Source organism: Ammodytes marinus (genome assembly GCF_949987685.1).
Source record: "Ammodytes marinus genome assembly, chromosome: 5".
Taxonomy (NCBI): Eukaryota; Metazoa; Chordata; class Actinopteri; order Uranoscopiformes; family Ammodytidae; genus Ammodytes; species Ammodytes marinus.
The window spans coordinates 32283490-32310205 of record NC_137234.1 but is presented as its reverse complement, the minus strand read 5'-3'; the positions used below and the strand labels follow the sequence as shown (position 1 = coordinate 32310205).

At 38.6% G+C, this 26716-nt stretch overlaps 2 protein-coding genes across 2 annotated transcripts; both read right to left on the bottom strand.

The window, feature by feature from the left end:
• Window positions 1–1171: 1171 nt before the first annotated feature.
• Window positions 1172–6987, bottom strand: syt19 (synaptotagmin XIX; the record flags this gene model as incomplete). The annotated part of the gene is made up of 7 exons (XM_080027737.1): window positions 1172–2025; window positions 2109–2220; window positions 3451–3570; window positions 3709–3858; window positions 4912–5097; window positions 5678–5788; window positions 6892–6987. 7 exons carry the CDS (start codon window positions 6985–6987, stop codon window positions 1718–1720), a joined length of 1083 nt encoding a protein of 360 aa, XP_079883863.1. The 3' UTR covers window positions 1172–1717.
• Window positions 6988–12563: 5576 nt separating this feature from the next.
• Window positions 12564–22050, bottom strand: LOC307250284 (C-signal; the record flags this gene model as incomplete). Its single annotated transcript, XM_080027318.1, has 6 exons — window positions 12564–12677; window positions 12914–13024; window positions 14301–14474; window positions 18247–18434; window positions 18769–18820; window positions 21898–22050. The coding sequence occupies 6 exons, from the start codon at window positions 22048–22050 to the stop codon at window positions 12564–12566; spliced, it is 792 nt and encodes a 263-aa protein (XP_079883444.1).
• Between the last annotated feature and the right edge of the window lie 4666 nt (window positions 22051–26716).

Below are 26716 nucleotides of genomic sequence, written 5' to 3'. Positions count from 1 at the left end.
AGAAGATTAGAAAAACGTTGCCTGGTCGGATGAGTCACGATTTCAGTCGCGACATTCAGATGGCAGGGTCAGAATTTGGCGTAAACAACATGAAAGCATGGATTCATCCTGCCTTGTATCAACGGTTCAGGCTGGTGATGGTGGTGTAATGGTGTGGGTGATTTTTCTTGGCACACGTTGGGCCCCTTAATACCGATTGAGCATTGTTTAAACGCCACAGCCTACCTGAGTAATGTTGCTGACCATGTCCATCCCTTTATGACCACAGTGTACCCATCTTCTTATGGCTACTTCCAGCAGGATAATGCACCATGTCACAAAGCTCTCTCTCTCTCTTTCTCTCATAACTTCTGTATCCTCCCCTCAGCCAGGTTTCTACATGAAATAAAATTAGGAACTACTAGGGCTGAATTTAGAACCACAAAAAAAATAAGCAGACTAAATGATGTACGTATGTCTATGGTCTATCTCCCACTACAGACAGCGCGGGTGCGCACAGATTATGCCGACTCGCCGAATATTGACACAAACACACAAAAGAGGAAAAAAGGCAGGCATGGCTACATTGCTAACTACTGTAGTCACCCACTTAAACAATAATGCACTGACACAGCGCAGAATAACCTAAGATGTCTTCATACCTTCATGTTTATTTGCCCGAAGCATCCAATAACACATTCATAGAGCCCTCTGCCCTTTCCCCTGCTTCTTTATTTACTCTTTAATCCCGTGCGGGCCGTGTCCACAAGCTACAGGTGCAGCTGGGTTATCGTCTCGCCCCTTTTGCACCAGGTCAAAAGGGCACTATAGAAGCGCGATTAATCTGCGTCAATTTGACAGCCCTTGGTGGAACTAGAGATTTGCATCATGGATGTGCAGCCGTCACATCTGCAGCAACTGCTTGATGCTATCATGTCACTCTGGACAAAAACCTCTGAGGAATGTTTCCAACACCTTGTTGGAAGTATGCCACGAAGAGTTAATGCTATTCTGAAGGCCAAAGGGTGTCCAGTCCGGTACTCCTTCAAAAATATACACAAGCGCCACAAGAAAAGTGATTTTTCAGGTAAAAGTCAACCAAAACATTACAACAATACAACGTTAATTTCCTTTCCTGTTGGCATGTAGAAAATCTAACTTAAAGTCCATACTTTATTGATTCTGCATTCAAATTAATAAAAAATTAAAGGTTACATGTTGCCTTGTTTGTCTTCTTCACGTTATATTCTGTTTTGTTCAAAATATCTTACCCCTCCTTATGAGAACAAGAAATATACATTTCTCATTCTCCTAAGATTAAGGAATGTATAACAAAAAGTTGCAAAATATTCGCTTTTCCTCAACGATAGCTAAATCTACTGAGAGTTCCAATATAAAGATGTAATAACCCAGAATGGACAGTTTTTACAAACACAAAATAACAGAACAGTCAAAGATAATTATACCAGTGACACAGAGTTATTCACTCAGTACAGTAAGTGCAAAATCTAGTACGTTGTTTTCATCAGAAATAAGGAGAGCACAAGATTTTCAGAGCTATTCAATTATGATGGTATTTAGAGCTAACAAGAGGGATAAAAGAGATGTCAGTGATGAAGAAGACAAAGTCGACTAAGGTTTCAGTTGGGCAATCACTCCACTGTCCTGGAACAACCACAACAGCTGCCAATGAAATACAAGCATGACGGCAGGATTTTCTTCAGGAGATGATGTTGAGTCAGATCAGCAGGCCATGCCACTTTGCTATCGGCTGGCGAACTGAGCGCATCATTAAGCTCCAATGCTCGTCTTCTGAATTATTTTCTTTTCCCACAGTTAACTGTCCGATCAGATGTTTGGTTGATTTCCTAGTCGTGTGGGTCTCATACACGGAAACCAAAATTTTACACTTCTCCAGAGGAAAGTTTGGCAGGGAGAACATGAGGACTTCGTTGAAGACAGTCACCAAGCAGCGGGCCACTGCAGAGGTTTTTTGGTACCTCAACTTGCACTGGTTGTACTGCAGACTGATTCTGGCATACAGAGCTGTACACAGAAAAGGTAGCTTTTTAACTACATGTTATAAACTGTATGCGTTTTGCGTATTTTATGACAGTGTTTGTTTTTACCTGCATCTGAGCATATTCCAGTGACGACAGTTGTGATCTTTAGTAGTCCAACCTCAAGCCTCTGAGAAGTGGGAAGAAACTTTAAAGACAGAAGCACCCCTCCAACAAGATCCTGTCCACAAATTGAGATCATCTTCAACACAATATGTAGGACATAAAAATTATGGTGACACTTTTTGCCAGGGGCGTGCACAGGTAGACCCTAAGTGGTGCTTGCCCTTTGCCCCCTGGACCAATCAAGTGCCCTTTTTAATTTTTTTTTACAGTGTATGTTAACCATGCTGACCTGACCATATATAAATACTCGACGATTAAAAGTGTGCAATAATAATGCCACAATTCATTTATAATAAAATAAAATATATATATATATTTTTTTTTACTGGCTCAATATAGGCCTCTTTGAAGGCCCCGAACAATGTTATATTAAAAGAATCTTCCTGGGGGGGCATACGGAGATCAGCAGTACGGCAGTGCGGCAGTACATTTTTGTTATTTTTTAAATAACATTGTTCAGGGCTACTTAGATCAGGGGCCTATATTGAGCCAGTAAAAAAGAAAAAAGAGGACTTCAAATAAAGAAGGATTTTTCTTTCTGTTTTTTGGTAATTCTGTGTCTCCAAATTATTCCATAAAATAGAACTAAAAAGCTTACATAGGACACAATTGATTTAGCCTCAGTTTACATCTTTAAGTGCACTAGATTGATGAATTTTACTTTAAAATGTTCAAATTTTTCTTCCCGGACCCCCCTAGTAGGTCCAGGGTCCCCACCCCAGTTTCCCATATTCCTGTGAGAAAAACTCAGAGACTTGGCTCAGAGATTCCCAAGTGCCTGCAGAAGAAGTAGCCTTATGCCTTGTTGTTATGCTGCACAACGTGCCCTTATTTTGTACTGAGCACCTGCCCCCCAAAATGTCTGTGCACGCCACTGCTTTTTGCAGGTCACTTGAAACAATAAACACAACGTTAAAGAATTAATTGCAACGGTTCACTTAAATGATTTTAAACCACTAAATGGTTTTAATCAAATATACTAGAACTGAAACAATTCGGGGAAGTACAAAAAAAGAAAGAAAGAAAGAAAGAAAGAAAGAAAGAAAGAAAGAAAGAAAGAAAGAAAGAAAGAAAGAAAGAAAGAAAGAAAGAGTTTTCCTGTTTTATAACCATGTTATATTTCTATCATTACTTTTGCTATATTTCTTTTATACATGTTGGTGATATTATAATCAAACCCTACATTACTTATTAAAGTGTAAGTGTATGAATGTCATTCCTTAATAAAATTAGAAAACAACTTGCATTGCATTTGTGTGTATGTATAAATGATCTTCTATTGTACCTTCTGGGGTATCTGCAGGTCTTCTTGCAGCTCCAGAGGGTAGGAGAGTTTGAGTTGCCCAAGAGGAACCCTCACTTCTCCCAGTACCGTGTGTCTGGAGAATTTATCGAAGTCCCTCACCTGAAATGCAAACGTACATATGACAGATGGACAGTTTATTGCAAGAAAGCACACAAAACATTTATTTTTCTCTGCTTGCATGTTATTTTTTGAAGCCAAAATACTGAGAGTGAGAGATGGGTTAGTGCACGGCAGGACCTCCATCCTGAGGGTGATGTGACGAAACTCCTGATCCTCTTGCAGAGTACAGCTGAACTGGTCTCCAAATAAAGGGTTACAGCTGCCTTTCACAATGCGAGTCCTCCACTCTTGTAGCACTGTCCACAGGACAGGTGGCACCCCTTCGCCCTAAGAGGGTCACAGCAGTAATTAAGCATTAAAGTTAAAAAAAGTTGTAGGGGAGAGTGGCCTAAGTTGTGCCGGTGGGGAAGTTGTGCCACCCCTTGTTTCTAGAAAACCGTGGAAGAAATTAAAAATGTGACCACATATTTAAGAAGAGCCATCCATTTGACTCATCCTGTCAAGAATGGAGACACAAGGAATAAGATTAAAGCACATTTAAGCTAAAAAAAAGTGTTTTGCCTTTCAAAGTAAAATTTCCATGATCAAGGTTTTTTGATTATTGTGTCCGAACAATTATAGACAAGATTGAAAACATTTGACATTTGAGCCTTGATTTAAAGGCAGAAATGGAGGGGGAATCACATTTGTCAGGTGGCAGTCACAAGCACGGAGCAACTAGTGCAAAGTACATTTCTGAGAGTTGTGCCAGTGGCATGGCTGTATACGCTGGTCACCAAAAAGAAAGTGATTGTCTACAGTAGCTCAGAAGAGACTGACATCTCCATTCCACTTAACGACACAACTGATGAGAGTTCAGATGGCCAGAAAGATGATAATGGTGACTTTGTTATTGTGAGCTTTGCAGGCAAAACCACCTAGATCTGCTAGTTCTTGTTTAAGAAAATTGAACTTCAATCTTTGTAAAATATTTACTTTATTTACTTTAAATAAACCTTAAATAAGTAATTGTCTTGTGGATTTGTCTTGCATTACAGTTTATGAGATATATATCAATGGCACAATTTACCACATGGTATTCTCTCTTGTGGCACAACTTACACCACAAGACAACTTTTTTTCCGAAAGCTATATTTCTTAAACAGTTTATTCCAGATCCAAAGTTGTTATTGCCAGTGATGCATAGCATCCTGAAATATATGTACATATTTGAGTTGGAGACATAACTGTCAAGGCCTCACTTTAAAATCACTTTGAGTAAAAAGTGGCACAACTTAGGCCACTCTCCCCTATATTTTCCCAAATAAGATGCTGTGGATCTGTGAACTATTCATGGTTGGTAGAAATACTGTACGTGGCAACTAACATAAACACAAGTACCTCCCCATCCTTATAGCCCTCCACCTCAACTCCCTCGGAACCTGCCCACATGAGGCTCAGCTTTACAAATGGCTGGAGGCTGCGCTTTTGGCTCTGCTCCAGAAGCCCCTCCACCTGCAAGACGGTGACCACCAGACGGGACAGCAGCTGGTCATAATAGAGGGAGAAACGTAGCGATCCATCGACCTGGCATAAGAAGGTATGTTAGAAAAGACACCAAGCATGTAACGCTGCTGTTGATATTCTGCCTCAGAGACAAAGAAGACGGTCTATGTCACATTCCCCTGACCCTTCCTGTAGCCACCGTGAGGCTGGCAACATTATCATACGTTGAGTAAAATATCTCAATAACTAATGAGTTGGTTGGTATATTCAAGACCCCTATTAGATCAATTCTAGATCCCATGATGTTTCCTCTGGCGCCCCCATCTGGTTGGGGTTTACACTAGTCCAATACTTTACAGACTTTTGGTTTATGACCCAATACCTTCAAAACTGATAATGTTCCTACCAACCTCAGTGGAAGTCTGTGTTTAGCTCAAATCAGCTTATATTATCAAGCTAAAAAGCTAAACCAAGATGGGGAAATTGGTAAATATAACTTGCTCATCATCAGTAATTCATTGTTGTCATTGTGAGCACAACATTTACTTTGATGTAAGCGTAAAATCACAGCTTTGCCTAAGTACAATGAAAATAAATAAATAACAAATTGGAGTTGCATGATTGTCACTTTAAAACAGGATCGTACGGTAATGGCTATCACCTTTCTAATGTTGGCCGTCTCAGCCATGTCTCCATCTGATCCTGAGGAGGGAAATAAACCTTGAGACAGACAGCGACTCAGCCTGTGGACCTCTGTGCTGACATCCTCCACCTAGGCAGCATGCAGACAAGCAATTGCTATCAGTGGTTATTCGACTACAAACTACAACAGTACCAGGTTTTATTTGACAACTATCACATTTTTTAATCCCTGAAAAATACTTTGTTTGTATGGCAGCATGATGCTCCAAAAACTGTATGTACGTTTTAGCATTAATGACGCCTTCACAGATGTGCAAGTAGGGTTGCAAAATTTCGGGAATTTTCAAAGTTGGAAACTTTCCATGGGAATTAATGGGAATTTATGGGAATTAACAGGAATTTTGGGAATTAACAGGAATTTACTAAATTTAAAGCAGCCCAAATGCCCTAAATCCTTCTAACTATGTTATTTCAGTCCTGGCAAATGTTCTAGACTGTAAAAAGCAGTTTTTTCAACTAAGTTTTATAATATTTATTAACATTTAACTTAAAATCAGATTTTCTTTAAAGCTTATTGAGACACCCAACTTGATATCATATTTAGCTTTTTACTAGACTAGGTTTACAGAGGCTTAAACAGTGATTTTAAATATAGGTGGAGAAAATATATTTTAGCATAATCTTGACTAAAACAACCAGATTTCATGCAAGTACACTTGGCAAGTTGCACATAGCACACATCCTACTGCAGGGGTACTGAGGCCACGCCCCCTACATGCACTTTGCATTCCTCCATCACATGGGGGGCAATTTACTTAATTTATTGAATGGGTTGGGTCAGACAGTCAGATGAGTTATATCTTACTCAACATTCATCTTTTTGTTGTTCAGTGAAATTATTGATTGTTCATAAAATAATCAAAACTTGATAAAGTTCTACTTACAAATAAATCTGTTCAAATGTAATGTTTTTTAATTGTATTAGTTTGCATGGATGTCTGTCTATGACAAAACATAATGTTTATATGTTTAGATTTATGTTTGGATGTGAAAGAAAATCATTTAAATGACCGCCATTTAGTTAATTCCTATAATTCCCAATTTTGAATATTCCCAAAATCCCCGAGCAAAAGTTCCTGTGGAAAGTTTCCGGAAATTTACCAGAAACTTTCCACCCCTTTGCAACCCTATGTGCAAGTAACCCATGCCATTGGCACTTATCCACCTCCATACCATCACAGACGCTGGCTTTTCAATTGGCTTTGGCTTTGTATTGATCACAATCTGGATGGTCCGTTTCCTCTGGAGCTCAGAGAATACCACGTTCATGATAAACAATAGCAATTTGAAATGTAGACTCGTCAGACCACAGCACACTTCTCCACTTTGTGTCATTCCATCTATGAGCCCAGGCCCAGAGAAGTCTGCAGCATTTGTACGTAGATGTTGTTGATATATGGCTTTCACTTTGCATGGTAGAGTCTTAACTTGCATTTGTGGATGTACTGATGGACTGTGTTTACCGAAAATGGTTTTCATGGTGTTCCATGGTCCAGGTAGTGATATCCTTTATAAAATCATATCATATTTTTAATGCAGTGCCACCAGAGGTCATGGGCATTCAATTTAAATGTTTGACCTTGTTTGACCTTGCCCCTTTCAGGCAGAGATTTCTCCGGATTCTCTAAATCTTTAATTATATTATGTATTGTAGATGGTGAAATCCTTAAAAACTTTGTAGGAATGTGTTTTTAACTTGTTGGACAATTTTATTTTGCAGTTCTTCCCAAGATGGTGAGCCTCACCCCATAATTGCTTGTGAAGACTGAATCTTTACAGGATGCACCTTTAATATCCATTCATGAATATATCCCCTTTACCAGTTAACATGTTTATGTGAGTAATGTTCCAAACAAGTATTTTTTGAACATTCTACAGATTTCCCAATCTTTTAATGTCCCTGTTTCAACTTTTTTTAATTGTGTTGCTGGCATCAAATTCAGAATAAGCATATATTTACAAAAAACAATGAAATAGATAGGGCAAAACAAAACAGATTGCCTTTGTATTGTTTTAAATTTGATTGTATGTCAAAAAGGATTTACAAATGATCACATTCTGTTTTACATATTTTATTTTAGTTTTTTACACAGCGTCCCAACTTTTTGGGAATTGGGGTTGTATAAATATGTAGGCTTGTTAACCTTTCTATGCATAGACAAGGTTTCCTATTTGTTACATCTATGCAGACATTAAATTAAAAGGTAATAATACAAATTTGAGCAACACATTTGAGGAACTTAAGGGGTACACTAGTGACCCGAGGCTAAGACTACCTCTTTTTTGGTCATTAGTTGCTTTTAAATTGTAACTTTAAAGAATTAATTAATTAAAATGTGAAAATCAGGTGTTTAATAATAATAATAATAATAATAATCTCAAAAATCCTCAATTTCCACGGGGCCCCGAGCGCCACTTTTATGTCCCCATCAATTCGAAATTCAAACCTTCACCCTTATGTAGACCAACCTGTCTCGTCTGCAGATATAAAGTGCATATCAAGATTAAAATCTACACTAAAGCTCCCCTCTATGAACTAGTATATCAAGTCATCGTGCATAGTGTTTGACACCCTGTTGTACTTATTCCAGGATTTAGAAATTAACACCAAGTGTATCTACATTTATCAAAATTATTAGCTTGATCCTGTGTACATTTTGTAGCTGTCATACCTGAAAATGTCCTGCATGTCCATCAATGCTCTCCTTTTGATCTTCTCTACCATACTTCATAAAGATTTTTTTTTACTTAAATTGTCCATCATTCTTTATCGAAAACATTTCTAAGCCTACACCATCACATTTGTAATAAATTTGCTATCATAAACTATACATAACCCAAAATTGTTTAAATTCAGGACTCAATGAAAAGCCTGTCATGCATGCAAAGGGATCAGTATCGGTAGATGGTATAGCCTACATGACTGGCATACAATTGGATTTCCCTTGCTTTCACATATTGCACTGAACTTAAAATACATTTCCTCTTACCCTAGTACTTGGATGTCCTGAGTAGTTTCCCGCCCTGGTTGACTTCTCTTCTGAGTACTGCAGATCACCGTTTACGACTGGGCAATTCAGACAAGTTTGCATTTTTCGTTACTACTTTCTTGGTCACTCAGCATTATCAGAATGTGCCGTACCCGTTGGAATTGTAATCCTACCGCTACTCACCATCTTGCTGTGTGTATGTGGTGGTTGTCTGTGTGCAGCATCTGAAGACCTGCCATGCCAAGATGCCCAGCGCTAACAGAAGAAGACAGACCGAGATGCCCAGTATGCAGTACTTGACAGAGTCTGGAAACGGCATCCTCAGCTCTCCAGCAGCGGAGAGCAGCCCTACAAGGGCTGGAGAGTCGATCAATATCATCATGACTCGCCACCTCCATGTGCCCTATACATAGCTGTGCAACACAGTAGGACAGATCGCATTAACTTTAGATTATAGAACTTGGACATATGGACATAATAGACCCTTTCACAGACAGCCACATTATAGACTCAGCCTTTGCACAGCAACCGAAGATTTCTGCTTGGATAACTACAGTACAGTATTTGGTCAGCCTGGAGAGATAGTAGCTGGAATTAGCAGTGGTGAAAATCAGCCAATGTATTTGTACTAGCTAGCATATGTAGGCCTATGTTTGAATTATAACTGCACATCACAGCTTTGTACATTGCCCTGATTCAGAACAGTCCCACAAATGGACATTTCCAATAATCAATCAATACCCAATTAATCATCAGAAAAGTAATGAGGACAAAAGCGGATCATGCTCGTTTACCAACCAGTTGCTTTGGAAGTCTTCCTTTCAAGTTGTTGACTGTAACTATGCATCCCAACTGGCAGGACTTAAAAAATAAAACTAAGCAATTATGCAAAGGTTTTGAAGATATCATTGTAAACTTAACATATTTGGGATTTGGGTTGCTGCTACAAAAACAATTCAAAAGCACTTTTCACAATGTTCATATTTTTGGTGCTAAACAAAATGAATATATAATGAACAGAATAACTGACCATGAAAAGATTAGGAGCTGAAACTTCTTTGGGTTAATTCAGGAAAAAGTCCCAGAAGTAAAGAGTAGCATTACAGATACATAAATAAAAACATTCAACAGTGAAAGTGGATCCAGATCAGAAGGAAATTCTCCAATATACATTAAGTACTAGTAAATACTATGGACATGTCACAGCAGTAAAAACACAGTTAAGTAATCAAACGAATGATGGCTGAATTCCATGATGTAGCTGCTTCAGTTACATGGTCCTGTATGGTTAATGCTGGCTCACTAGGACAGTGTCAGGGTTCAATAAGAAACTAAATGTAATTAGTTACACGTGTGCTTTAAGAACACAGCGCTTAACTGACCTCTGTTGAAAAGTAGATCAACTTGTAAATGTCAAGATTTGGGAAAAGGGAAAAATGTTTACTCAAAATAACCTTTTGTATAATTTAAAATATTTTTCAACACAAGCTAAAAGATTCAGTTGTTATTCCTAAGTTTACGTACCTGCTCTGCACCCACTTGAAATATGCCACTTTGAAAAATGATCAGGTCAAAATGTCCGTGTGCCTACTAACTTCTGGAACATACTTTAATTGTCGGCTTATTCTTTGAGGCAAAGAAAAACCAGCAGAGCAGTGGCATGGTAAGATACACATGAGTATCTCCCACCAGAGGCAGTTTAGTCAAATAGCACTTGTACTGCTCACAGTTCATGCAAAACAGGATGTACGCAAGGAAAAACCTACAAAGTAATTCCTACAATTGAAACAAAGAGTTGGCACCACACACTTCAAGGATTCAGCTGTAAAGTCTAAAAACTGGTGAATGGCAAAGACAAAAGGCTATTGCACTCGTAGGCACAAATTCCATTGCATCTTTCCACTTGATCCTATAGTAATTTTAACATGAAAGACAAGCAAATATTTACCTGTAGCAAATAAATTATGATAACTCAAATCATCATTTTGGTCAGGAATAAAGGCATCTTTCTGTGCTATGAATCCATGTTGAGCTCAGAAACAAAAGAACTCCTTGAGCAAGAGAAATTCAAAGCAGCACGTTATCATCTAACTGTTACTCCTGTTGTTGGCACTCTAGGTGCACTCCCCTCTCTCTCTCTCTCCACACTCACATACACAGCACATTACTTTCTGCACACCATTCTGGGCAAACTGGTTCGATTAGATTCAAATGACATTGCACGGAGCTCAACATGACCTGACCATCTCTCTCTCTCTCTCTCTCTCTCTCTCTCTCTCTCTCACACACACACACACACACACACACACACACACATTCCTCTGCAGGCCTGTTAAGTTCGGAAAACTTTTACAAACAAAAAATAAGGGATTAAAACATGTGTGACATCATTGCACTTGTGCATATAATTGTGAAAAGGCATCGCCCTATCGAAAGGTAGACCAAGAGCTGCTGCAGTTTTGCAATGACCCTGCCCAAGGATATTTTACTCTACTATATACACAACCAACAACATTTCTGATGCATTTATTAGTAAGAATCACATCCAATAACTAGTTCCTTGATGCGAAATGACACATTCCATATGGTCAGTTGCATGTTTAACTCAAGAACTGCTCTGACCGATGGCAGCTCTGCTTTATCATCCCACTGTTTCCAAACCAGCTGTAGCTACAGGTGCTGTAAACGGAAAAATGATAAGGCACACTCAACTCTCTTCACTCAACAGGTTCATGACTGAGAATGACATTTGTCCTAAAAGCTTTGCATTGCCGATATTATCTTGCAGACTGGAAACCTATTGTTTGGCCAGCTAAAAGACAGAGACGCACAATGAGAAGGAGGAAATAGCTAAAAATACACCTCCTACACATACTTTCGAGCAAGCCTGGTGAAAGATAGTTACACAATACCCAAAACTTGCCATTCCAAAAATGAGGTAGAACTTTTTTTGACTTCCTTGTTGGACACTGTTCATCCTGTGTCCTAGGAGGAAGAATATCCTACTAAAACTACAAAACAAGATCATAAACTATTCACACCGTTCATGACCAAAGCAACTCTACGGCATATATGTTTATATCTCATTAATCATCTCTTTTACCGGAAGGTAAAATCAAACGCTCAAAACAGCAACAATCTGATAAATATTAAGTATATCATTTACAGTTCCGCAAAAAAAAAATCTTAAATCTTCATCCCTACATTATTTAATAGAAATGCTCTTAATGACACTATTCTTATTGTGAATTTGGTAGAAATGTTGTCAGTAGTTTATAGTATAAAACTAAAATGTTAATTCTACTCAAACGTATGGCTATGAATAGAATAAAAAGAGACACTGAACATTTGGAGTGGTCTCTTAATTTTTTCCATAGCTGAAACTTTTTAAAACAGTATTAGTATATTTGATTTTTTTATTGTAAACATAGAATTCGAAGAACCACCTCAGGTAAATCATTTCACTTTGAACATCCATACACAAAAATGTAAACCATGTACACATTTCTGAGAGACAAGAACCTTCTGGTGAACAAACAACATGCCCCTTCCCAAACACACACATGTGAATTTAAAGAACAATTAAAGCTAAATGACTTGGGTGATTGTCCCATATTCAGGTAGCCCAGTGTCTCAACAAAGCTCTAAGCAGAAATATGTGATATATGATATACAATATATGCTTTGTATTTATACCAGAAGCTATAGCTCCCTTAAGATTTTACACACTGCACTCAAGAGACTTGGATACATTCATGTTTGCATAACTGAAATTGATCATTGACTAAACAATCAATCATTACGATCTGCTAGTAGTGCTTATAATCATCCTACTCATTACTGTGATAATCAGGGTTACCAAGGCAACATATCTCCTGTAAAGTTTAGAAATGAGCCATGATCCTTTTCAGTCAATCCACCAATCACAGAGAACATAGACGAAACGCTCTCCTCCGGACTCAGTGAAGCCTGGAAAGAGGCAAATGAGACGTAATAAATACAAACATTCTATTCACACAGGCCTCTTAGAAATGTTGATGACCCTTAAACACATCAAGGACACTAAGATACAATTTAAAGCAGCTCTTGAATGTCAAAATACGTTCATCACCACCCAACGTAGGTTATACTTGAATCAGATCTTTTCTCCAAAACATTATTTTCTCACTAATGAAATTCTTATTCAGGCAGCGTAGGCCCCTTACCTCAGAACCCCCCATGTCAGTGCGGACCCAGCCAGGGTGTATAGCCATACAGAGAATCCCATCAGGCTCCAGGTCTACAGCCATGCAGCGGCTCATCATGTTTAGAGCACTCTGCAAAGACAAGGAGAAGCAAGTTGCAATGCAAAAATATGCAAAACCAAAAAACACAGCATGTTATAGGCCAGGGCTATTCAATAGGCGGCCCGCGGAATATTTACTGGCCCCCGCCTTGACTACCGACCAACCCCCCCCCCCCCCCAAAAAAAAAAAAAATATATATATATTTTTTTTTGTGGTGCACAATTAATGTACTAGCACGTGCGATGTGTGCTTTTGCATGGTCATAACTGCGCGAAAGGCCGTGATCTGCAGTAAATAAATGTGCACATGTGTCTCCAAGCGTTTCTCTATCAGCTGCTCTGTGTATGCAGCTTTGCGGGCGCGATTGTACCGCAGTGTAAGTGTATGGTTCATTATTTGTATTTAGTGTGTCTGCATAATATTGCACCAGTAGAACTTTGCATGTTTGCACAAAATTTGTACCTTCACATAGCAAACAAAATTGCACAACTGTAAAGTCAGTGTCTGTAGTTTTTTTGTATTCAAATAAGCAGTTGTTTATTTCTGTACTGTGCATTGGCATCTTCGAGCAAAATACAGCCAAAATGTTTGCCTCCCATGACCCTGGACAGTGACCCCTTGACAAACATATTTTGGGGGGGAAACACTGTAATGTGTTGCACTTAGAGTAGCCTACATTTATTGCACTCTTAGTAAACCTACCTAGGCCTACCTGTATTTTGATAAGCTGTTGCACTTAGAGTACATTTATTTCTATGTATTTTGATAAACTGTTGCACTTAGAGTACATTTATTTCTATGTATTTTGATAAGCTGTTGAAGAGTTAACCTATTGTGTTTTCCTGAACTGATAAGATTGTTAAACACTTAAACAACAGGCAGCCTATGTTAATCAAATAGGGATTTTTTTTATAAGCTGGTGAACTCTATTTGATAAAATAAAGACAATATATGCACTCCTTGGTATGTCGTTGTAGTGTTTTACAGTATATGTAGCTATTGATGTGATGCTCATCAATTTTAGGCATTTTTTTCTGGCCCCTCATTTTGGATCATTTCCACCAACCGGCCCCCATTCAAAACTAATTGAATAGCCCTGTTATAGGCTATGAGGGACTCTCACATTTTTACCTCAAATCTATTTTTGCAAAATGTTTGGATCAGAAAAGCCCTTTGACTTCACTTTCCTTCTTTTACCAAGTCAATAATGCAATACCCAGACATTTGAAAAAGGACAATCTGTAAGTCTTGTACTTTTTATTCATAGTATAGACTCGCAAACACATTTGTCCCCAGATAACAATACCTTGGACGCCCTGTAGGGGTACCATTTGAAGTTGTTGGCCTGTTTCCCCCAGTTGAGCTCCACAGAGCCCAGGGCAGAGCTTATGTTAATGACTGCTGCCCTATGAATGCCCATGCTCCCTTCGCCACCTGGTGCTCCTCTGGATGCAGCTCGCTTCAACAGAGGCTGAAAGGCCTGGTCGGGACAGAAGAGAAAAAAACATACATTAATGAGGCTGGTATTAACCTACGATAAAGGCTTTTCTTGAGATGGAGCTATCTATCAGTAAGTTGAAAATGAAGCCAGACTTTAATTACATTAGAGCAGGGGTTCTCAACCTTCTGCAAGCTGGGCCCCCCCAAAGCTGGGTCATTGCAGTTGGGCCCCCCCACCGACCCTGACAACCCCCCCCCCCCCACACACACCACCCTACACAGATAGATAGATAGATAGATAGATAGATAGATAGATAGATAGATAGATAGATAGATAGATAGATAGATAGATAGATAGATAGATAGATAGATAGATAGATAATCTATTATTGTTATTATCACAAGGGCTAGGCCAGTGGCGCAAAATGCTCAAAATGCTACCTGCGATTAATGTGCTGTGCAGCCTGAACGCGGAGTTGTGTGTGTCTCAGTGGCGATTCCAGGAAATTTTTACTGGGGGTGGCCAAGGTGGGCTACAGAGCTAGAGTGGGGAGGCCATCGCACCCCTGAATGAATAGCATGTGATATGCTGTACAACCAATTCAAAGATGATTTATAATCCCAAATGCCCAAATCATGTTAGTATCCATTGTAATGTTTGTCAGAAAACTAAACCCCTGAAGGGGGGTCTGGGGGCATCCCCCCCAGAAGATTTTTTTGTGTTTTTAACATGTAATCTAAGCATTCTGGTGCATTCTGGCGAAGATAATAAAGGAAAAAGTCAATATTTATTTCAGTTCAGATGAATAGTAAAATTAGCAAGACAACATAACTTGCTAGCAGCCAGATGCCTAACAACTGGACAGAGGGACGGATGACAACTAGCTTTTGACCAAATATCTTGCTAAAAAAATAAACCTTTATTTATGAAAGTCTGCCCTTGCTAAGAACATGTTACACATGCTAACTACAAACTTAATTTTTTTTATTCAGATTTCAAAAATCTGCTGGGACACGTGCCCATACACATGCATGGGTGGCACGCATGTCACAAGCACACTTGTGCTGTTTTCAAGACCTTTGCTGACCAGAGACCAGTTCTAGTGGCCACAGTCCTACCATTAATTCAGTACTTGAAAATTGCAAACTGATCTCATATCAGTGGATTGGAGTGTTTGTGTGATGAACTTGGCAACTACCTATCAAAAAAAGTTAAGAAAGAAAACAAAATACATATCATCTCTGAACTAGGCTAGGTATCAGGAAAAAAATTGAGTGGTTGAGAACCACTGCATTAGAGCTTCACAAATCTAAAAATGTTGTCACTAGTGTGAAAAGTATTACAATTTTACTTTATAATTTTAATACAAAGTAAAAAAAAACGTTATATACAATATAACTAAACAAAAACTGAATGTAACACATGTACATAAGGTAGTACACATGGGTTCAATCTAGAGATACATATTTTAGTCACAGTTTAACAACTTTCACACTGTGTACAGGAGAGATCAAATGTTGCCCTCTGGTGGCAGCATGTAAACTTATATTGCACTGTGTTACATTATATTGACTCCTTTACATCAATAGGCCAAATTACAGAAAATAAAATATCCAGTGTAATGCAATACACTTCAACAACATAAATTACATTGTCCAAAATGACTATACAATTGAATCCACACCACTCTGAAACAGGGTCAACAAAATGTTTACATTTACATTACATTTTTTTGACTTGTTGCAGGTCCATTGTAGTAGAGAGTGTTAGTTTTAGTCAGTTGCGCCTGATAAAATAGGAGTAACTCATTCCAATTTTAATGCTGTGATGCCTTGTGTGTTATGCCAGCAGGCTTTTTACAGTAGACTACTACTGAATATTAAAGTACCTATAGTATCGATCTGTATAAATAATTTAGATGTTATTGGTACGGCTTGGTTTTGAAATTTGCAACAAAAAAAGATAACAAAACTAAAAAACTTGAGATTCAGACAGGGCATAATAGGTCTTTAGACGTCACATGTATCTGGCAAATAATGCAGACATGCATTATTTGCATGTCTGCAAATGACTAGTCTGAAAAGGATTACAATTTTACTTTATAATGTTTATAAAATAGGCAATGCAAAAATATGCAAATTGAACATTCTAATCTTCATGAAGGGCGCATTTGTTCCAGGACAGTATGTGCCTGATATAATAGGAGTATCTCAATACAATTTTAATGTGATTCTTCATTAATCCTATAGATTGTCTTTTTGCATATGCATCCTTTAATCAATACCCTTAAATGATTAGGAACACCCACAATGTTCAACTGTACAAAGATCAAGACCTTTTCCACATCAGGAAAGCTGGTTATGTAGTTTCTGCAGCTATTTAATGCTAACTTGGGCTGCAAGTAATTTTATTATTTTCATTATAGAGTAATTTGCTGATTATTTTCTTGATTATTTAAAACCTAAGTTGACGTCTTCAAATGACCTCTTTAGTCCTATCTACAATCCAAAAGCCACAAATGATTACTGGTCCGCTAAACAAGACACACACACACACACACACACACACACACACACACACAAAACACACAAAAGTGAGTAGGTAAAAACATAAAATGTTTTGCATATTTTCAATAATGATATTGCTCAAAGGAAGCTATTATCAAAGTAATTTTAAGAAAGTAATTTTCTGTTCATTTTAATGCTCTGAATTAAAATGATGCCTTAAAATGTGAGTAAAGCATGTTTCATAGTCTCAGCATGCAGAGAGTGGTTGAAGTAGCAGGCTTTTGCTTTACGATTGACTGCTGACTTCTCCCCACCTTTACTCAATCAGGCTGCAGTGTGGCCTTGTATTGTTACAGAGAATGTCCTTAGGTTGGAGCAAACTGGGTGTTACCAAGCATATGCCCTGCTGACATGTTCTTGATCATTGTCTGAATTTTGACGAGCACATGGTGTTACAAAGTAATCCAGCTCTGAGGCAAAGAGAAACCAGGCTTTCAATCATTATTAATGAAATGCAGTCTTCCCTAGTGCATTTTGTGTTGCTTCTGTCTATCAATGTCTACACTTTGTTTAAGTTTGCAGCATTCAGGAAATTAAGCATTCACAGGTCCTGCTCGTTTGGACTTAAAGAGGACCTATGATACTTTTCGACTTTTATGACCTATAAACGTTGTTATAATGATGTATAGTCATGTTTAACCATACTAGCGTATCAAATAATTACATAAATGCATTTCGACGTATTCCCTGCTGACCGTCTGGGGTGGCTATGCAGAGCACTAAACACTATGGCAGCCGGTCGAGAAATAACTTGTTCAAATTTCCGGGTAGTTTGAGTCACGCACCCGGATGTTTCCATGTATGGTAATGCTGCTCAGGCAAGCTTCGGATGCATGCCCCCACCTCCCTGAAAATCTCCCGCTGCTGGAAGGAAGGTAACCAATCACAACGGAGTGGGGTTTGCAGCAGGGGGGGAGGGGCGGAGAAGCTCAAAGCAGTGTGTAGAGAGAGACTGCTGTGCTCGCTAGGGTAAGAGGAAGAGTTTCCCGAAAATCTACATAGTTTTTTGTGATGTGATTCGTGTCAGGTTGCTCTATAGCAGTTTTTAACAAGAAATTAAGACCAGAAAAGTAGTATAATAGGATCTCTTTAACAAAAATTTGTCTTTTTTTCTTTATTATTTCACTATCTGGTGAGAGCTGAAGAACATCCAAACAAAAGCTATTTTTTGTCACAAAGTATGGGTAGCTGATCCCACAACACACAAGGCAACAGGAAGCACAACATGTAATCATAGACATTACCTTGGTGATCATCAGAGGAGCCACAGTATTAGTTTGGAAGTTTTCTATCATCTTCTCTGCAGTTACGGTATGAAAGTCGGCCACCACATTAATCCCTGCATTGTTGATGAGGCAGTTCAGACCCTCCTCTTGTACCAGATGGTCCACCTCTTGTACAGACTTCTCTATACTGTCCTGGTTCACTACATCTAGTAGAAAGAAACATTTACATTGTGAATCACCAAAACAAACAAACAAAAATTAATCAAAACACCCTCTTAAGGAAGAATAATATTACATTTATGAATTTATGAGTTGTGTGTTCCTGTATCTTGTAACAAAAATATCCATGCCATGCATACAAAAGGAATCATGTGCTGAAGGTACAGGATCAATTTGAAAGAAACATTTGTGATGGGTTTAGTAAAGAACTCGAAGGTTATGAACACATATTAGCCTAGGCCTAGCAGCCTATTTTTTTAGATATCGTAACATTATTTGTTCACATAGGCGTACACCAACCATTGATCTTCCTTGTCTTACCCAGAGTGATTATGTGGATGTTGGGATGTTTCTCTGCCAGTTCCTGAAGTTTCTGTGGGTTAAAGACACATTAATCCTGCGTTCCAAATCGCATACTCTTTCTTTTTTCTATCCTACAAACTACATCTGACCATAAAAAGAATAGTGTTAGCATGCAGTAGGCATACAATTTGGACATACTTTTACTTATTTATTTCGTCATAACATTGCACCTTGATCTTGCCTCTTGCTTTTATATCCGTTACATCCCCGGTTGTTTTTATACAGAGGCTCTGTCGATGTGACGTCACTTCGGGTCTGCACTGGATTGTGGGTCGGAATCGCCCAAATAGCATATATTCAACACTAATAATCTCGATTGGATGTAGTAGACATCCGGGTATTTTTAAACATACTAAATTTGAACACAAGAATTGGGACATCCTAAATCTTTTTTCTACCATACTAAATAGCAGAAAGCATGGGTATAGGAATGCAGCCTATGGCCCAATCCCAATGTCCACCGGTACAGACTCACCGTCCCAGGCTGTGTTCGAAACGGCCTACAAACGTCCTACTCAGTTACTAATTTTGACTCAATTTGAGTATGTTGTGGTTGTGTATGCAAGTTTGTGTAGGCGAGAAATGCCTGGATGAGAACTTATATTTTTGTATGGATACTCAACCGCCCCACAATGTATTATGTGTTTTCAAACGACATGGAGGGTTTCTTCTTTTTTATTCTTTATTACAACGACATGGAAGGTGACCGAGAACCATAATCTGTAGAAAAACCTTTTTTTTTTTGGTATTTAGATTCTTCTGGAGGTCCTTACATTGAGAATGTAGACCAAACGTAAAAATAAATTTGTATGAAACACTGTTTTATTTACGAGAGCGGCTCGGTAGCTTGTCGACTGTGAAGTGATTCACGTCAGCTGAGATGCCTCTGTATACTTTAGTGTAAACAGTCCGACGAACCTCGCATACTCTATCGATTGTTAAGTAGACAGTATGTAGTAGGCTACATTTAGTATGTAGTAGGGAGAGGAGGACGTTATCTGAGCTTCTCACACTCAAGCCCTACAGATGACGTCAGTAAGATTACGCGGTTCGTATGAATTCACCTTTAAGGGTACAGTGATTGATGCTTCAGGTAGGACTTTAGGATCTGGGGCCTATTGCATAAAAGTGGAATAAAGATATCCAGGATGATTGATAAAGCCAGCCTTGACAAAGTCTAGCCTGGGCACTTTGGATTAGTCAATTGCATAAACGCCAATCCAGGATGTAAAGGGGACGCTTTGTCAAGCCAGGTGTAAGTAAATCTGTTAAGTGCCAGCCCACAGCTTTCAGGAGTAGACCCAGAGATCGAACACAGATTTACTGATGTAAAAATGGAAAAGACGGCCCATTTTCCCACAATGCCTTGCTAGTTTAAGTCGTAAATCAGGGGGCAGTTCATTTTATACAGTAGATATATTCTCTGCCAACTGATCTCGATGTCCCTGCATTGTTTTATGATAAAATAGTTGACAATGAGCTGTCTGCAGGTGCATTTAAAAAATGGAATATAGGGGACGCCTTTAGCTCAGTTGGTAAGGCGTCCCCCTCCCGGGCCGGGCCCAGCAGCAGACCCGGGTTCGATTCCCACCCGCGGTCATTCTCTGCATGTCACTCCCCTCTCTGCCCCATTTCACCTCTGTCTCTCTGCACTATCAAATAAAGCATAAAAATGCCCAAAAATATCTTTAAAAAAAAAAATAATAATAATAGAATATCATGGAAAATTCATTCAAAAAGTTAAATGAATATGTAAGGCCTTCTTTTGGGATGATTGATTGATCATGGAATAAAAAATCCAGTATCTCAAAATATTACAATATTGCATACAACCAATCAGAAAAAAGGGATTATATTACAGAAATGTCGACCTTCTGAAAATTATGTTTATTCTAGATTAATTTCAGTTAATGTGTAATGAATCTAGAATATATTTAAGTTTCACTTTTTTAATTAAATTACAGAAAAAAGGAAATTTTCATTGATATTTAATTTTGTTTCAGATGCACCTCGATATAGTTATAAGTACAAAGTGAATTTATTTGACCCACATTTGCAACGTCATCTGCCATCGATAATCAATTGTATAAATATAGCCCGCAATATGAACAGATTATCACATAAATTATTATAATTTATATCATTTAATCTTAATCAAATTATAATTAAGTTAATCATAAATGGTTCAGGTTAAATAAATAAAAACTAAGAACTATTTAACTAAATAACAATGCAGTCTTTTATGTGGCACCTTAAAACAGGCTAATGATAATAAAGCAGTACACAGAAGATTAAACACCTTGATTTCAGATCGGAGTGACAGCTGACTGAGCCAATCCTTTACTTGGTGGTTGGGACCCTGTCACTACACGATATGAGGTGCGCGTGCACAGCCCGTTTAGCATGCCGCTTAGCCCAAACATGGACATATAAAGAAAGCCCAAAGTGTTTTGGAGAGCCACAGACTGCACTAAAACAGACTGTAACTCGCTCAATTCTGAACCGATTTTCATGAAATGTAGTTTGTTATGAAGATAGAACAATTAGGCCTAATCATGATTACGTGTTGGAATTAAATTCTGTTACGGGGCCGCTGACCCACGGACTTTGTGTGTTTGTGTGTGTGCTCACGGGGAACTTTAGGGGGGGGGGGGGGTGAGGACGGTGACGTGCGTTGACCATGGACATATAAAGACTGGACTGCGGGCTTTCCAAGATGGCGGCCGTTCGGCGCATGCGGTCCTCATATCGTGCAGTGCAGGCTCCTCAGATCGTCGTGTAGTGACAGACAGACCCCATGGTCGGGACCAGGCTAAACGTATCTTAGTTTTATGCAACAGGCCCCTGGCCTAAGTCATTTGCAAACATCCAGTGAGGGTAACAATCGCACCTCTGTAGTTTAACTTTGAATTTAGTGATAGCCTACTTGATGCACCTTCACCCGTTATCTAGGTCGACTCCGTCTTTCCTCAATGACATAAAAATACATCACTACATGTGGTAGGCCTTATAGTAGTGTGGTAGTTCCAAAGTAAGACTATAGCCCTTGGCCTACTAAATATAGCCTACTTATACGGTGGTGTTTACCTGGGCGCTCGCGGGGTTTCTGGTCGAGGCTATAATCTTGCCAGGTGAGAAAGCCCCACTCGCCAGGCTGTCAACTATCTGCAACCCGAGACCTCGGCTGGCTCCCGTTACCAGCACAGAGCCGCAGTTTTTGAAATTCATTGCCCCACTCATTGCGAATGTTACACTGCAACCTTTTTCCCCGTGACAGGGCTTTGCTAAATATGATGCTGTAGCGCGACTCTCCGGTAGGTGGGGCGATTGCTCCACTCGTCCGAAACACACCAAAGCCTTTACACGGCGGAGATAGTTCAACAGAGGAATACTTCGAAGACGATATCTGAAATACAAAATAACTTATTCTGTAGGCTATGTGTGTTTTAAATTATTAAAAAATATTCTAATTGTTTAATATATAGCCTATGCAAAGACATAACCAAATGCACAATGTGTTTAAGTCCAAAAATGAAACAATTTAAAACAAATCTAAATGTGATTAGGCTATGCCTAGCCTATAGGCCTATCTTTAATTAACACACCACACACATCAATAACATGTGTTTAATGATGACTTTAATGCTAAAATAGCAAGAACTGTGCCAAACTACATTCAGTAGGCTATACCTTTAGTTTCTGTTATATAACATACAATTAGAATTGTGTTCTTTAAAATGTGACAACTCTTGTCAAAATAGAAAAATTGGTCACATTTATTTTTCACATTTTGCATAATGTGTTAGCTACCCTTTTTCATCTTTATTAGATTACTTGACAAAATGAAAGGGGCACTATCAAAAAAAGCAAATGTTGACAATATTAAAATAAATAGACTTTCCTGATCCATTCAATATTCATGGTTAGATAGCCTGGCTTTCATAAATATACATTTTAAAAGAGAGGGAGGATCCACTGTTTGCTTTTGCGTTCAGTTGATTTTCAAACATTGAAGCAAAGATGGAGACCCAGAGATAAGGGTGACAGCACAGCTGATGGAGCTTATGCAGTCTTAGCTCACAGTTTGTTTTTCTGGCAGCCTCCTGATTCCAGATGTTTCTTAAAGCTTCTGGTGCTTGGGAGCAGCAGGTTTCCCTGGTCTGCTTACTTTGGCGCAGAGCACACAGTACAAATTATGGATTGGTCATAGTGCAATGTGTGGTCGGGGCTGCTCTCTCAAAGCTGGACGGTGTTAAACTGGCACACAATAGTGAGGTATTGTCTCTACAGAAAGTTCAGCAGTAAGTTAATAGCTTATAATGCTGCGTGTTTGTCCAGCACAGAGTGCAGATGTACAGAAGACACAGCATGCCAGTTTTCCTAGTTCTGCTGCTACTCCAAAAATGTGCCTATACACCCAGCGAAACCGCAATGACTAATCTGCATGGCCACCAGAATTCATTCAAGACTGGTTTAACATATTACAGGACTTAAAAGCTTTCTGGAAACTACATTGAATATTGTACTATTAAAAACATAGGACCACCCTTAAATTACTTAGCTGAATATATGTATTGAGCTCTTTTATAGTTTACTTCTTAAACTCCATTGTACTGATTAGTGGAGGAAGAGAAAGGTAGTGAATGTATATGACATCAAACTATGATGCAGCCTATAACCTGCCAGTACGTTTACATGCACAGCTATACTCCCATATTAACCCAGTGAAAGGAGAGGTAATTGATATGGTCCTTTTCTTCCTGTCACTGACTGCAGTTAGCAGTCCCTCCCCTCCTTCATTCCTACGTCATTACCACATGAACGCGCAGCCGTCTCTGTCAGATAGTGCCATGATGGAGAGAAGCGAGTCATCATTCAAAGGCACAGAAACCCGCCTCTTTGTGGAGCTCTGTCTCCCAAATTGGATAAAAATGAGCGGGATACTCAAATTTGTATCTGGCAATTACTGCAAAACTGAATGACTGAGACCTGTGTTACGTACTGCCCATAATGTTTATGTGATTGCTGTATGAAAGTGATTTAACACGTATATTAACAAAACAATATCACTTACTTCACCTTTAAGGTCATATTCCGACTAAGACATCACCATGTAAACAGCCGTTCTTGCTCACCTTAATCAGAATAAACTCATGTAAACCATAATCGGATTAGACAGTATTCTGATCTTAATCACATCATTGTGGCATATACACCTTAATCGGAATAAAGATTCCGACCAGAGCTTTTGCTGAATTTTCCGGCATTTGCAGCAGTTTGAGACCTAAGCCCTAAGTTAAACTATACAGTATACCAGAGTATGGACCTTAATCAGAATATGCTGTGCATGTTAACATAGTCAGTGTACTTTTTATTCCAGAGCAACAATGTTGTCCTTCTTCAGTTTGGTGTAGGGCTCTTGATGTTTGTTTTTAAATTATGTTATTTTATTAAGAATGAACATTCTTAAGAAGTGATTATATCATATTACGTCCAGATCAAAGGCCACAGTTGATTTAATTTGTGTAAGATTTACATAAAAAGTGCACTTTAGTCCACCGTAGATTTTCCTGGTGAATGTCCATCATCAGGGCTGCTTTTACCTGCCACTAGGCCCTGGGGCTGAGAGGTTTTGTAGGCCCCCCCCGGGCGGCGGTCTTACAATACAGATGCGTTAAAGCCATGTTAGTCTACACCACAATATCTCTATTGATGAAATACAAAATCACTTAAGGTAACATGTACTTAAACCCCCTCCTGGTCAAGTGACTTTTAATAACCAAACACACATGGTTGGTTACTGTGTTTTTCCAAGTTATTGAAGAGACAGCGGTGGGGACCCAGGACCTTCTAGGGGGGTCCGGGGGCATGCCCCCCCGGAAGAAAAATTTGAACCTTTTAAAGTAAAATGCATCAATCTGGTGCACTTTGAGAAGAAAACTAAGGCTAAATCAACTGTGTCCTATGTGAGCTATTTTCTGAAATCATTTGGAGACACAGAAATACCAAAAAGCAGAAACAAAAATATACAGGTTTAAAAAAATCCAGTCAGTCAGCATTCCAATTTTTTTTTAATAATCCCTTATCCCAAAGCTACTTCTCTCTTTGAATTCTTCATTTTGTTTTTAATGGCTCATCTCAATATAGGCCCTTGATCTGCGTTGCCCCGAACAATGTTATTTAAACAAAAATAACAAAAATGTACTGGTGAATGATAGGCCCCTTGATCTTCGTAGGCCAAAAATAATGTGATTTTTTTTCCTTTTTCTTTACTGGTTCATGATGGGCCCCTGATCTCTCTACGCCCCCCTAAGATCAGGGGCCTATCATGAGCCAGTCAATAATTTATTTAAATGACAATGTGCGGGGCCTTCTTAGATCAGGGGCCTATATTGAGACAGTAAAAAAAAAAAAAAAAAAAAAAATGTTTTTTTTTTTTTTAAGAGGCCCCTGATCCTTGTAGGCCCTGGGGCTTCAGCCCAGGTAAGCCCGTGCATTAAGGCGGCCCTGTCCATCATAGGTTTTTGCATGTGTCACTCTGCTTAAGCAAAATCCAAGGTCAAGCTAAATCAGCAGAGTGAAGCAATAACTTATTAAACATAACACTCTCTGTGTGTCACTATTTGATAGTGAGAGACAGTTTGGGTCACTCAAGGAGGTTTTTCTGCAACAGAAAATGTCAGTATTGATCATTTTATAGCACTTCCTTCACCTGCATCCCTTAATGAACCTCTTTTACATGTTTTTCAAGGAACATCCTATATTTGCTAGTTTGTAAGGAATGAACTTTTACAGACCACTGGGAATGTGAAAGGAATGTGTTCCAATACTGTAGTCACAGAAAACCTGGGTGCTCTTATTTACGTGGGTATGTTAATATGACTCTGGGTCACTGCCACTTTGTTTGGAATATTTTTACCTTCAGCATTAAGCCTTTTCAGTCACATTGGCTGTTGAATGATTATACAATGTAGGGCTTGTAATTATTGTTTTATAATGACTGAATAAATAATTACTACTATTAATACATATGCCTTATTTTTTATTTAAAATAATTAAGGATGGACAGAAATTCTGCTATGGAAGGTGAGTCATGTCAGCTAAGCAGAAAACCTAAATTATTATGATGAAGGGAGCAGTACTCTAGATGAGACAATGCTCCTGCAGACATAAAGACAAAATGTAAATCTTTCATTCGAACTCTCTTCCTGCTGAGATTCGCAACGCAGCCTCTCTGAACATTTTCAAGAACACCCTAAGAACCCATCTGTTCACCACGGCCTTTGGACTACAATATAATCCATCACGTTCCCACTATAAATCCTATTTTTTTCTTTATTTTCCTCATTTGTTTGTTGTTATGTCTGACTTTGCAGAAGGGCCGTGGGTCACTTGAAAGGCGCTAGATAAATTAAAGATATAATAATAATTATTATTTTTATTGTTTATTTTGCAAGCCTGCTATCAATAATGTGAATCATCCAGACACATGGGTGTGTTTTTCTTCTTCTGAGAATTCACCTTTTTTCATATTTTACTGAAAGGAATTGTTATAGATTGTAAAAACTATTATAATAATTTTAGTTGTCAATGCTGCTGTTTAAGTTTGTTGGTATTAACTTGTATCTGGTTATGAATGATGATGTACACAATGCTCAGAAATTAAAGGAAACTATTTTGCTCTGTGGCATGAATAAAAACACTTCGCCCAATTGATTCTGAGGTTGTATCCAGATCGCAAGAAAAAAAGTTTAGTGAATTTGAAAGAGGATTCGTTGTTAAGGCATATAGATGGCATGAGCTTCAGTCACAAAGATGCTTAGCTGTCAAGTGTTTCAACATGAACAGTGACTAAAGATGAGCTGCATTCAGATCTATGGGAAAGACATCAGCAAATAGTCGGAAA